Here is a 14,962-nt window from a genome sequence, read left to right on the forward strand (position 1 = left end):
CTACAGCTTCTCATATTCTTGCCGTAAGAGTTCACATATCAGAAACTGGTGTACTGAACACTTTATTCTTAACGTAGCTTCACAAAAAACAGCACTTCTGTTGCCATACCTGGCGGCCATGATGTTGGACCGTCTCTACAGATGCACTTACGTGGTAAGATTTGGTCCAATGACTGGAGAACGAACAGTCTCCAGTTTGGCTGTGCACCATCTTGTTGAAATACTAACCCTGGTTAAAATACGTGTAAGTTACGTATAAAGTAGAGTCCCAACATTTCGTAGTAAAGTGTTGCCATAATGGTACGCTCAGTGAAAAACAACGGTCCAATAAATGTGTTGCGCCAGCCAGTCCTTTATCTGTTCTAACACGATGTGTGGATTCTTCCACCTCATATCCACACATTACGCGTTCTTAATGTCCAGGAGTACACCGAAGAAAGTAATGAGAAGAAGCAGAAATGAGAACAGCGAGGAACTTAAAAACATTACAATTGGTGATCACGAAATAGACGAAGTGAAGGAATTCAGCTGCCTAGGCAGCAAAATAAACCATGACGAACGGAGCAAGGAGGACATAAAAAGCAGACTAGCACTGGCGAAAAAGGCGTTGCTGGCCAAAAGAGGTATGCTAGTGTCAAATATATGCCTTAATTTGAGGAACACATTTCTGAGAATGTGTGTTTAGAGCACAAGCTTGTATGATAGACATGGACTGTGGGAAAACCAGAACAGTAGAGATTCGAAGCCTTTGAGATGTGGTGCTACGGAAGAGTATTGAAAATTAGTTGGACGGGTAACGTGAGGAATGAGGTGGTTCCCCACAGAATAGGCGAGGAAAGGAACATAAGGAAAACACCGACAAGAAGAAGGGACAGAATGATAGGACATCTCGTAAGACACCAGGGAGTAACTTCCACGATACCTCAGGGTGTCGTAGAAGGTAAAAACTGTAGAGGGAGACGGAGACTGGAATACATCCAGCACATAATTGAGGACGTAGGCTGCAATTCCTACTCTGAGATGAAAAGGTTGGTACAAGAGATGAGTTCGTGGCGGGCCGCATCAAACCAGGCAGAAGACTGGTGACTTAAAAACTCAGAACGTCAGGGCCTACCATTTGACTGCAAAGCTTGCATATGTTGCGCAGCCGTTTGTGTAAAATCTGCACGACATTGTGAGGTATGTCTGTTTCTCTGGAGACATGTCTATTTCTGCGTACTGCTTCGAAAGGTATAAACAATGCTGCCACTCAGTTCAGGTTTACCCCTCCTTGCCTTGTCACCAAAACTGCCAGTTTAAAGAAACTTTCTACAACTTCCTTTGCTGCTCTTCTTATCTGGCGGATATCGAGCGTAGGCTCTTCGCTACTATCTCTGAACTGTAATAGGCGACGGTGTTACGTGAAACCACAAAGCACATTGCGCTTCCTGCCGCATAAACGGGAGCACTCCTACATCGCGCTACCTGTAACAAGAAAGAGAGGAAACAAACCAGGTGCTGTCAGAACACATGTAGAAATGTCCATATACACACTTCCTGACTTATGATACCATTTGCAACAAACCACGTAGCTGTATCCGGCAATTTTTGTAATCGAGGAAAGACGATATACTCAGTCTGTACGATATTTCGGCAGCGTACCTTGCCCTCATCTTCTGGTGATACCTGACCTGTAAAATGACCGCAAAGCCACATCACGCATCCCTTATGCTGTTATTGTCCCCCACCCCATCCATGTCCGCCCCGATAGCTGGGTGGCCAGCGTGACGGATTGCCGTCCTACGGGCCCGGGTTTGAGTCCCAGCTGAGTCTGAGATTTTCTCCGCTCAGGGACTAGGTGTTGTGTTGTCTTCATCATCATTTCCTCCCCATCTGGCGCGCAGGTCGCCCAATGTGGGGTCGAATGTAATAAGACCTGCACCAAGGCGGCCGGACCTGTCCCGCAAGGGGCCTCCCGGCCAATGACGCCAAACGCTTATTTCATTTCACCCCATCCATAACGCCGCGTCGGCTGAAGAGTTAGGGCAACGCGATCGATGAATGCTTGATGACAACTGCGGCCCCTCAGTTCTTCTGATGCCCCCGACGTTGTGACTTAAGTTGGTTCAGAGTTGGGCCTCACGATACTGAGAGTGAAGTCACTGTCTTTGTCTACCAATAGCTCCCTTTAGAACACAGCCTACAAAGCGGCTGTCGGGATTATATAATTTATCAGTATGGATTTATGCCAAAAAAAAAAGTGACGTGGGCATCTGACTACCCAACGCCATGCTATAAGCAAATTTCAAGTACACGGAAAAGAACTGTTTCTTGCGTATGTACTGATAATTTTGAAACTAGTAATAAATAAAACATTGACAGCAATGGAGTGTTGGCGAAAGTCTCCAAACGATTGTGCTTATGTCGCCTTTAATTGCGCAGTAAAGAAGTCATAGTGGACATAATAATCGCTCAGTCTCTGACACTTACCACTAAACTACTAATTATGAAATAGACAAATGTTTGTACAGGGAATACTGTGCACTTTTGAATCTGTCAGATTACTGCAATGGCAGAACAGTATGTTCGATTTCACTCAGTGCCAAATGTTTTATGAAAGGGGGTTAGGAAAATAGTCGACTGACAAAAATAGTTCAAATGGCTGTAAGTACTATGGGACTTAATATCTGATGTCATCAGTCCCCTAGCCGTAGAACTTCTTAAACCTGAGGACATCATACACATCCGTACCCGAGGCAGGATTGGAACCTGCGACCATAGCAGCAGCGCGGTTCCGGACTGAAGCGCCTAGAACCGCTCGGCCACAGCAGCCGGCAGTCGACTGACACAGAGATGAATTTTACTAATTTCAAACAGAGCGAGGTGGCGCAGTGGTTAGCACACTGGACTCGCATTCGGGAGGACGGCGGTTCAGTCCCGCGCCCGGATATCCTGATTTGGATTTTCCGTGATTTCCGTAAATCGCTTCAGGCAAATGCCGGGATGACTCCTTTTACAGGGCACGGCCGACTTCCTTTCCCATCCTTCCTGATCCGATGAGACCGATAACCTCACTGTTTGGTCTCTTCCCCCAAATCAACCCAACCCAGCCTCTGCTAATTTTAATGAACGGTAGTGCCCACAGTGATGATAAAAGATTTTTATTTCTAGGGAAACTGCACTTTACAGCGAAAAGTGTCATTTAGCTGTCTTGTTGTCTTCGTGGTAGTGTTTTAGTGGCAGATAACCTTAATGTCCTTCATCGTACATTTACTAGCAACGTCACATCAATGATCCTATAGTGTCTTTACTCTTCTTTAATACACTCCTGGAAATTGAAATAAGAACACCGTGAATTCATTGTCCCAGGAAGGGGAAACTTTATTGACACATTCCTGGGGTCAGATACATCACATGATCACACTGACAGAACCACAGGCACATAGACACAGGCAACAGAGCATGCACAATGTCGGCACTATTACAGTGTATATCCACCTTTCGCAGCAATGCAGGCTGCTATTCTCCCATGGAGACGATCGTAGAGATGCTGGATGTAGTCCTGTGGAACGGCTTGCCATGCCATTTCCACCTGGCGCCTCAGTTGGACCAGCGTTCGTGCTGGACGTGCAGACCGCGTGAGACGACGCTTCATCCAGTCCCAAACATGCTCAATGGGGGACAGATCCGGAGATCTTGCTGGCCAGGGTAGTTGACTTACACCTTCTAGAGCACGTTGGGTGGCACGGGATACATGCGGACGTGCATTGTCCTGTTGGAACAGCAAGTTCCCTTCCCGGTCTAGGAATGGTAGAACGATGGGTTCGATGACGGTTTGGATGTACCGTGCACTATTCAGTGTCCCCTCGACGATCACCAGTGGTGTACGGCCAGTGTAGGAGGTCGCTCCCCACACCATGATGCCGGGTGTTGGCCCTGTGTGCCTCGGTCGTATGCAGTCCTGATTGTGGCGCTCACCTGCACGGCGCCAAACACGCATACGACCATCATTGGCACCAAGGCAGAAGCGACTCTCATCGCTGAAGACGACACGTCTCCATTCGTCCCTCCATTCACGCCTGTCGCGACACCACTGGAGGCGGGCTGCACGATGTTGGGGCGTGAGCGGAAGACGGCCTAACGGTGTGCGGGACCGTAGCCCAGCTTCATGGAGACGGTTGCGAATGGTCCTCGCCGATACCCCAGGAGCAACAGTGTCCCTAATTTGCTGGGAAGTGGCGGTGCGGTCCCCTACGGCACTGCGTAGTATCCTACGGTCTTGGCGTGCATCCGTGCGTCGCTGCGGTCCGGTCCCAGGTCGACGGGCACGTGCACCTTCCGCCGACCACTGGCGACAACATCGATGTACTGTGGAGACCTCACGCCCCACGTGTTGAGCAATTCGGCGGTACGTCCACCCGGCCTCCCGCATGCCCACTATACGCCCTCGCTCAAAGTCCGTCAACTGCACATACGGTTCACGTCCACGCTGTCGCGGCATGCTACCAGTGTTGAAGACTGCGATGGAGCTCCGTATGCCACGGCAAACTGGCTGACACTGACGGCGGCGGTGCACAAATGCTGCGCAGCTAGCGCCATTCGACGGCCAACACCGCGGTTCCTGGTGTGTCCGCTGTGCCGTGCGTGTGATCATTGCTTGTACAGCCCTCTCGCAGTGTCCGGAGCAAGTATGGTGGGTCTGACACACCGGTGTCAATGTGTTCTTTTTTCCATTTCCAGGAGTGTATTTCCGTATGTCACCACGTTCCAGGTAAATTCCCCGTGTGCATTCCTTTATCATCTTCACAAACACGTGCTGCCGGTGTATTACGAGGACATCACACAACAACAAAACTGTCAAAGACTGTAACTGTACGCAAAGCTATTACAAAACTAGTCTCTACCTAGCGAGTGAGCTCCCGTGCTGCTGCATTTTTTTCGCTACATATTTAATACGAGGGTTGGAACTTTAATAGTGGCAACTATTTATTTACAGCTCGTACAAAATAGATACGTGTTTGAAACTGTGACTGACCTTCAAAGTAGTCACCAGCATTGTGCATAACCCGTTGCCAGCGATGTGGAAGTCGTAGGGTACTCTTAGCAGTGCCAGTTGTGTTGACAGTTCGAGCGGCGCGGTCTATTGTCCGAAGAATTTGTAGCGGTTCTGAAGCGAATGCCGTGAAGTGTTTCCTTCAGTTTAAAAACTGAGTTGAACTTACGAGGGCGTAAGTCAGGGGAGTGCAATAGGTGTTATGGCACTTATCAGCCCCATCAGTCAAACAAATCAGTAACGGCTTGTTGAGCATTGTCCTGCAAACAACGCAAGTTATTGTCACTTTAACTGAGCTTTACGCACTGTGATTTCGTCCAATAACTTGTCCAGCCAGCTGGAACACAATCTGCGCTGAGAAGACCCACACAAAGAAACTAAAACACTAAGGAGTCACTCCTTCTGCTCTTTCCACATTAGGACGACTGGGAAATGGATTGTAACAGTAACGTCTCACTTCTGTGCAGTTGCGTCTCAACTGTTCCAGTCCCTTTGGCTACGACTGGAGCTTTCAAACCAGAAGAGGTGCTGAAAACTACATCACTGCATCACGACCACTTACGGCTTTCACTCTTCATAACCTATACCCGAGTGCCCAGTCTTACAGTTACAAACTAATTCATTTATCTAGTTCGACATTTATCCTTTCAAACAAACAATCCTGCAGTTACTGACTGGTTGGCTTTTGGCTGAATAACTAACCTTCACACTGATTCGGACCTCTCTTAACGCAATTACACAATTCCTTATGACTTTTACTTTAGTGAGACATTAAAACCCAATCTTCCTTCATTCCTTCACGACGGTTCAATCCCGTCTCCAGCCATCCTGATTTAGGTTCTCCGTGATTTCCCTAAATCGTTTCAGGCGAATGCCGGGATGGTTCCTTTGAAAGGGCACGGCCGATTTCCTTCCCCATCTTTCCCTAACCCGTGCTTGCGCTCCGTCTCTAATGACCTCGTTGTCGACGGGACGTTAAATAACACTAACCTAACCATCCTTCATTCCTTCTTCTCCAATTGCTTATTGCTGCGTCCAGCAGACGTTCCTGTCATAACATCCAGAAATGTATTCGTTGACGTGATGAAAACCCTCTGTCAATAGGCCAATTTCAAAATTAAAAAAAAAAAGGAAAAAGGTCTAGATGTTCATGGAACATTCTGAAAAGTCAAACCTTACTGCACTTAGGTTCGCTAATGCTTTATTACAAAGGACGCATCTCTTATGAGTGAAAGGCCTCTTGGACGTAGTGACAAGAAAGTATTCCCACATTGTACTATGCTCAAAACATGAATCACTACGACGAGAACTCGTTCCCGTGACAGTCTTTGCAATCTCGGGTGACGGCATTCCCCATAAGTGAAACCTGGAGAGGCGTCCTTTCACGTCCTCACAAATGTGGACATCATAAGACGCTTTCAGAAACTGCTGATTATTTAAAAATAGTTTCACATTGCAAAGGTAAGTATCATTTACATGTAACACCTTGACCCTTCAATGTGGAGTTCGCAATGATAATGTGGAAGGCTATGAATTGACACAAGTGAGACGCAGTTGAGTCAAGTGGCTTTGGCATGGGGGGAAAGGGAGTGAAGTCCTTTTCACAGACCTGGCCCAGAGCAGCCCTATCGTATTGTGACGTAGCTGCACACACACTCATAAAAGCTAATACATATCAATGGGACACTGTCACAGTAACATTATAATTAAAGAGTCTTTTGTTCTGTTCTGAACTGTAACGATGAGGCTGATAACTGCGACACTGAAAACTATAAAACAGCCAACACTACAATCATGCTGCCACCACCAGGACCACCACCCATCATCACCACAACCTCACTGCCTCTAGCATCAGTGCCACTGCCATCACCACCATCACCACTACCACCACCACCACCACCACCACCACCACCATCACCACTACCACTACCACCACCATCACCACTACCACTACCACCACCATCACCACTACCACCACCACCACCATCACCACTACCACTACCACCACCATCACCACTACCACCACCATCACCACTACCACTACCATCACCATCACCACTACCATCACCACTACCACCACCATCACCACTACCACCACCACAAATACCGCCACAGCCACCACCACCATTACAAATATTACACAATTGTCACCTTCTCCTCACCCACCAGCACCCTTGAAAAGGTTGGTATTGACAGAAAATTGATTGTAGGTCCAATAGAATCCTCTTGGGATAGGCTCCAAATCTCTGGACGTGTTGACTGTGGTGACAGGATATGGAGGAAATGAGGTACTGTCCTAGTTTGTACAGTACAGACGTGTTGGCTGCTTGACTCACGTAGCTATTGATTAGAGTTTTAAGACAACCATTATGTTTGTTTACTTGTTACCTGCGCATAGTGTGTGTAATATTTGTGCACAGCTTGTCCAGAAGTAACTGGAGGCGCGAGCGCGCTGACGGAGTGACAGACGGATGTGTTGCAGGTGGTGGCGGGCGGATAGGCTGAGCCAGGGAGCGGGCCAGGGCCAGGGGCAGGTGCAGGCGCAGGTGCAGGGCCAGGGGCAGGTGCAGGCGCAGGGCCAGCCGGGCCAGGCGGCACCCGCACCCGAGCAGCGGCCGCGGCGCGCAGCCGGCCTGCATGGCAGGGCCGGCCCCACCACCATGGTCAAGACGTTCCAGGCCTACCTGCCCAACTGCCACCGCACCTACTCGTGCATCCACTGCCGCGCCCACCTCGCCAACCACGACGAGCTCATCTCCAAGGTAAGGCCAAACCACAGCCAAATGCACCACCGACAACACCATTGGGATCCTTCCATTTCTTCTCTCATGTCATACCTATATGTTTCCCTGTATGTCTTCGTCCTTATTTCTGGTCTAACGTTGCTTTTTTTTTCCAACCACCTGGCCCATTTATTCTCTCATTTTGTCTCTCAGTATTTCCATATATACCTCCATCCAGGTACCCGCCCAACCGCCACCACATCTATTCGTGCATCCCCTGGCGCACCCAGATCTCCAGCCACGATGAACTCCGCTTCAAAGATGAATTTCACCATCCAATAGTTTCGTCAATCTCGTGCTGTATTCACCAGAAATAATCTCTCTTATTCCGTTTTTTCTCACACTTCTCAATTTTTCCCTGTGTGGCTTGCAGTTTCTGTTCGGATCCTAGTGCTTTTTCCCAAGCACAAATCTTCGAGCTCTTCTTAACACCATTGTCATTCTCTGTTGACGTCTACACTCTGTCTTCTACTCGGCATGTCGCTGATATTTATATTGCCAGCATGTAACATTTCATTTCTCTCTTCCTCAATATTGCCATCTGTCTACAGATACCGTTCTCTCCACTTGGTTCCCATCCATCTTTTCCACGTTTTTCTTTGTGTGTGTGTGTGTGTGTGTGTGTGTGTGTGTGTGTCTGTCTGTCTGTCTGTCTGTCTGTCTGTAGTCCTTCTGTTAATTGTAGATGATTCTTTCTCCCACACTTGATCACCAGATCGACATCCAAAATGTCAGCCATGTGTATAGTTAAATGTAATTCCCTGTTTTCGTAAAGTTTCTGGACTGTTGCACTGCCAGATGACTCTTAACAGCCTCCCCCTGACGTATCACGATATCTTTACTGAACCCCCCTACTGTCTTCACGACTGTTGCTTAAATTTTGCGGTTTATTGCTAAAAACATAAATATCTGTATGTTAGGACGCACGCGTAGGGTGGAATGCTTTGTCTGGGCTGCAGGACACTGGGAACTTTTGATTCCAACGTATAAGTAACTGTACTATTGTTTCAAATGTGATGATCAGTTATGATTATGCCTAGACTAGGAGGAGTTACACCATGCTTTCCGCCAATGGCGGTGGAGATCATGGAGATAGTTTCTGGTCTACGTGAGATGTTTCTCCCACAAAGAACTGATTCCACTGATTACAGTGGTACATTCTGCGAAACCGTTTTCCAGAAACCGGCAAATCTTTATGTAGCCTAAAACCACAACAGCACAAGGAGAGTTCAGACAAGGTTTCTGGAGTGCTGTGCATAATTTCTTAATTTTCCTAAGTCATTTACATTGAGCACCTATATTTTCCTTTCGTTGAGACCACAGCTGAATTCCCGCACAAGGTACTGAGGTAATGCTCCACCTGTAACGACTGCTTTGCCTATAAGGCACTAATCTCCCAACATCATCCATCCATCCATCCATCCATCCATCCATCCATCCATCATATTGGCGCACGGCCGTGATTTATTTTAAAGATATGAAAGCAATCATAATACAGCCGTCAATACGTAAAGTGTTAGTACAGTTACGAGGCGGAAGCGATCCTAAGTAAACCAGTTCATAATAATTAATCAGTAGCACAGGTCCGCAGCTCGTGGTCTTGCGGTAGCGTTCTCGCTTCCCGCGCACGGGGTCCCGGGTTCGATTCCCGGCGGGGTCAGGGATTTTTCTCTGCCTCGTGATGACTGGGTGTTGTGTGTTCATCATCATTGACTCGCAAGTCGCCGAAGTGGCGTCAATTAAAAAGGACTTGCAATACGGCGGCCGAACTTCCCCGCATGGGGCCTCCTGGCCAACAATGCCATACGATCATTTCATTTCAATCAGTAGCACAGACATTTGTAAGGTACTCGTTATTTGCAGACAAGAGCACATTTTATTTTATTTCCAGTTTTCTATTTCACACACGAGAAGCGAATGTATCAGTGCTGCTGTATGTAGGGTGTAAGGAGCGAGCGGTGGACTCGCTTTCAGAGGCAGTGAGATGAGGTGCCGACGCAGAAATCGCTCTTGACGTTAGCAAAGAGATACATAGGGAAAGAACATTGATTCTGGTACGAATCAAGTAATTGTTATTAATAAATATTTGCTAACTAAAGTTGCCTTTTGTCACTCAGATATTAGTAGTAGTGCACGGGTCATGAATACCATCTTTCAGTAATTTTACAACGCTGGGAAACGTTGATATTAACAAATAAATGAATAACTTTGGAATAGCCGATGATGTGCGGTGTTACACGAACCTTACTGACAGTACGTCAGGGTACAGTGTGTGAGCCGTTGTCGGCAGTCATCGTTAGAACGGCTTTCGACCTAGTCATGCGGTAGACCATGCTCTCGCACTGTTAATAGTTAGCTTGTAATCAGTGTGAACAAGTTCATTTTACGGTGTTTCTTAAATAAACGCACCATAATGACACCTCGTGTAAGATTTATTTGCACAAAAAAGCTGCTTCCCGCTTCATTACGTAAAGATCCTCAATAGTACTGCACTTTCAGAATCCGATACCGCCGCTACTGCTCTGCATGGGGAGACAAAACTAAGAGAGCATCTCCACGTAACAGGTAGGAAGAATAGGTTCGTGGCGGCTAAGTCGGTTTGAGGACAGACTAGCTTAATTATCTCAAAACTCGGGTGGGAAAGCGTGGTCGGTTTTACTGTACGTCCCTTATACCACCATCTACGGCCTCACCGGCCGAACTGAGACATTTCTGAAGGTTTAGTACGAGTGGGAGATTCCCGCGCAGTCAGTCCGTATAGCACCACAAACGTAATCCAGATAACGCAGGGGTCGTCATCCGCAGTGCAGTTCGGCGGATAGATTGAAAGAGCAGCATGGTGAGTGGTTAACGCAAAGTGCGTAGGCTACAAAGGCGGCTTTCAACGGTAGAGTAACGTGACAACTGAGGTGACACCCACCGTTCTATCCGGTCGTGTTCAGCGGTGCGCTGCTGTCTGTTGAGTGCTCCCAGATCATGCCCGTTGCCGACAGATATCGATATCGATACCATCCATCCATCCATCCAAAATATGGCTAAAAGTTTCATTGAGTAGCTATATCTGATAACCAAAGGAGGAGTATGTGTGACTGTTCTGTGCGGAATATGGTGGGGCGTTATCGTAGAGCAATAACACCTTCTACCGTTGCTCTCCGTCTTGACAGTCATTCGTAAAAATCTTCTGTAGATTTAGGTAGTACGCTCCTGTTACGTTTTACCCCTCACTAACATACTAGCGCAGCACCACTCCGGGACAGTCTCAAAAGAGCACTGTGCATCGTTTGTTCGACTACGTACCTGTGGACTATGGCTTCCGTTGTGCTACTGGACTCGTGATTTGCTGTCAGAAAGGTCACAGTACTTAGTAACCGACGGAAAAAAAATCGAGTAAAAGTGATTCTCAGCGTCCCCCAATGACGTTTATAGACTCTTTGCTGTTCCCAATTTATATAAATGATTTAGGAGAAAATCTATGCATCCCTCTTAAATTGTTTGCAGATGATGCTGTCATGTACCGTCTAGTAAAGTTATTAGAAGCTCAAAAGCAATTGCAAAGTGACTTAGACACGATATACACTCCTGGAAATGGAAAAAAGAACACATTGACACCGGTGTGTCAGACCCACCATACTTGCTCCGGACACTGCGAGAGGGCTGTACAAGCAATGATCACACGCACGGCACAGCGGACACACCAGGACCCGCGGTGTTGGCCGTCGAATGGCGCTAGCTGCGCAGCATTTGTGCACCGCCGCCGTCAGTGTCAGCCAGTTTGCCGTGGCATACGGAGCTCCATCGCAGTCTTTAACACTGGTAGCATGCCGCGACAGCGTGGACGTGAACCGTATGTGCAGTTGACGGACTTTGAGCGAGGGCGTATAGTGGGCATGCGGGAGGCCGGGTGGACGTACCGCCGAATTGCTCAACACGTGGGGCGTGAGGTCTCCACAGTACATCGATGTTGTCGCCAGTGGTCGGCGGAAGGTGCACGTGCCCGTCGACCTGGGACCGGACCGCAGCGACGCACGGATGCACGCCAAGACCGTAGGATCCTACGCAGTGCCGTAGGGGACCGCACCGCCACTTCCCAGCAAATTAGGGACACTGTTGCTCCTGGGGTACCGGCGAGGACCATTCGCAACCGTCTCCATGAAGCTGGGCTACGGTCCCGCACACCGTTAGGCCGTCTTCCGCTCACGCCCCAACATCGTGCAGCCCGCCTCCAGTGGTGTCGCGACAGGCGTGAATGGAGGGACGAATGGAGACGTGTCGTCTTCAGCGATGAGAGTCGCTTCTGCCTTGGTGCCAATGATGGTCGTATGCGTGTTTGGCGCCGTGCAGGTGAGCGCCACAATCAGGACTGCATACGACCGAGGCACACAGGGCCAACACCCGGCATCATGGTGTGGGGAGCGATCTCCTACACTGGCCGTACACCACTGGTGATCGTCGAGGGGACACTGAATAGTGCACGGTACATCCAAACCGTCATCGAAACCATCGTTCTACCATTCCTAGACCGGCAAGGGAACTTGCTGTTCCAACAGGACAATGCACGTCCGCATGTATCCCGTGCCACCCAACGTGCTCTAGAAGGTGTAAGTCAACTACCCTGGCCAGCAAGATCTCCGGATCTGTCCCCCATTGAGCATGTTTGGGACTGGATGAAGCGTCGTCTCACGCTGTCTGCACGTCCAGCACGAACGCTGGTCCAACTGAGGCGCCAGGTGGAAATGGCATGGCAAGCCGTTCCACAGGACTACATCCAGCATCTCTACGATCGTCTCCGTGGGAGAATAGCAGCCTGCATTGCTGCGAAAGGTGGATATACACTGTAATAGTGCCGACATTGTGCATGCTCTGTTGCCTGTGTCTATGTGCCTGTGGTTCTGTCAGTGTGATCATGTGATGTATCTGACCCCAGGAATGTGTCAATAAAGTTTCCCCTTCCTGGGACAATGAATTCACGGTGTTCTTATTTCAATTTCCAGGAGTGTATGTTTGGTGCGAAAAGTGACAGTTGTCTGAATAAGAAAAAATGTGAGGTCATCCACTTGAGTGCGAAAAGATATCCGTTAAATTTCGGTTACACGATAAATCACGCAAATTTAAAGGCCTGAAATTCAAGTAAATAGCTAGTAATTGCAGTTCACGAACTAGCGGATTCACAGAACAGGGTCACCATGTGTAATGTTGATGCTTTAATTTGCTCTGAAAGCGGTGCTGATTTTCAAGACCATAAAAGTGGGTTAAAAGCTGTGAGCTGTCTGGGGAAGTTAACCTTGCATTACTGAGCAACTGTTTCATCAGGTATCCAGTCTAGCTTACCAAATTCCCAACCAGACTAACATTAATTATAATCTTTTAATAGTCATACGACAACCGGTGATACATATATAAAAAAGAGAATTTAAATAAAAAGAAATAAATCAGTTTATATTTGGAAATTTATTTTAACATTGATCATTGCAGTTTCAGCATATTAAACTTGATTCTTAACTAAACTGGTGCCTTATTTAGGATTGTGAAAATGTGAGTTTGTAATATTACGGAACACGTCAAATAGGGAGCCAAGATTGGGAGACTACATACAACACCGCATTCATAAAATAACACACGAAGAACGTTGACACATACCCAAGAGGAAATTAACCACAACCAACCGATTCAATTTTCACCCAAAGAAGTTACGTTCATATCGCAATCCTGTCCGTCATGAAATTACCACACACTGGTATACTAAATTCATTCTAACTCTCCGTGAAATCTTCCCGAAAAGAATAGCTGAGGGCTACGTTGATGATTGCAGCACATGCTACACGTGGTCAACTTGGTTTACACAAAGAGCGTAACTCCACAATAATTTTGATAATTAAAATCAATTACATCGAAACGCAATTTACAAAAGAAAAACTTCGAACTGGTTACTATCGTCTTACTATTAACCTGATGGGTCAAACAATTGTATAAGCACGTGGTACTTGTCTCACAAAGTACACCCCACGTGGGTTGAACATAAAGAAAAGTTGCTATATTGAAAAATATTGTCAAGACGAGACGTTATAATCTCACGCACATTCGCATTTAAGATTGATGATCTTAGTTAGAGTTACTGATCAACACGTGGTTCCACTTTACTCACAAAGTAGTGACAAAGCAACTACCGGAATATATTCTGAACTTCACACTCGAATTACACTGCGTTGCAATTTAAGATAACATTAGATATTTTAGAGCTAAACCTGAAATAAAGGTGATTAAATTTTCAGTTAGGCTGATCTTAAGAAATCCATTGTCCTACGGACTTAGCAGACATGCGCTTAGCCGGAGATCTTACCACTTCAGACGCTCGCCGCAGACAGACTGCCGTGGGTCCCTCCTGAGGGGTGCCTCACAAATACAAACGGAAGTGACCAGAGAGGCAGCTTCGTATACCAACATGACAAGGTACGGACAGGACCATACTAAGAATAGAAACCTCTTTGCTTCTAGAAAGCGTAGCTACCTGTTCCGACGTTGGTCCTACTGTTCTCTAGCAGACAGGCTTGTCTGCTACCATCAAGCATGCAACTAGAAATACATTTGCTCATTCATTCTTTCACACAGAAGGGAAGGGGGATGACAGTATCTTATCATATACAGTATATAAAAGAAAGCGGATGTAGGTTCCGTATGAGACTGTGTTACATGGATTACATATAAACTGTGTTTTAAAGTGTAGTAGTGTGACAGATCGTTCTTGTTTATGTGTAAAAGTAACACGTTCCACTGCTCAGTCTCCTCCCAGATAGTCAGAAACACCACAGTAAATTTAGAAGAGGAATTTATGCCGTAAATGACAACAGGTTTAAGAAATTAATTTGAAAGGAATCCAACAGAGACCTTTCAATACATGTCAATGGATAGTTGGATCTTCGCCCCCTTTCGACGGTGGTGAATGCGTATGCTTCCGCTGCTCGCTGTGCTACTTGGTCTCGGAGTCGTAGTATGACGTCCCAGCACTCACCCATGGCGAGAGGCGGCTAAAACGTCACCACAAGTGACCTGGCACAACTGCAAGATTTCCGCGGCTACCTCGGTTCGTCGGTCTTTCTGAGCTGTTGTGAGGAGTCGCGGAAGGTTTGTCATGCTCAGAATGTCGTGCAAG

The 14,962-nt window shown here is 47.3% G+C and overlaps 1 protein-coding gene across 3 annotated transcripts in view; it reads left to right on the top strand.

Moving 5' to 3' along the window:
- Positions 1 to 14,962, top strand: part of LOC126199359 (protein yippee-like 2) — a 671,041-nt gene that overhangs the window by 591,857 nt on the left and 64,222 nt on the right. For 2 of the 3 annotated variants that reach the window (XM_049936229.1, XM_049936239.1), the window contains exon 4: positions 7,500 to 7,794. In XM_049936229.1, coding sequence (XP_049792186.1) covers positions 7,504 to 7,794 — 291 coding nt within the window. In that variant the 5' untranslated portion in view covers positions 7,500 to 7,503. The remainder of the gene's footprint in view (positions 1 to 7,499; positions 7,795 to 14,962) is intronic. The other variant, XM_049936249.1, reaches the window with a different exon arrangement.

This window comes from Schistocerca nitens, chromosome 1 (assembly GCF_023898315.1).
Source record: "Schistocerca nitens isolate TAMUIC-IGC-003100 chromosome 1, iqSchNite1.1, whole genome shotgun sequence".
Taxonomy (NCBI): domain Eukaryota; kingdom Metazoa; phylum Arthropoda; class Insecta; order Orthoptera; family Acrididae; genus Schistocerca; species Schistocerca nitens.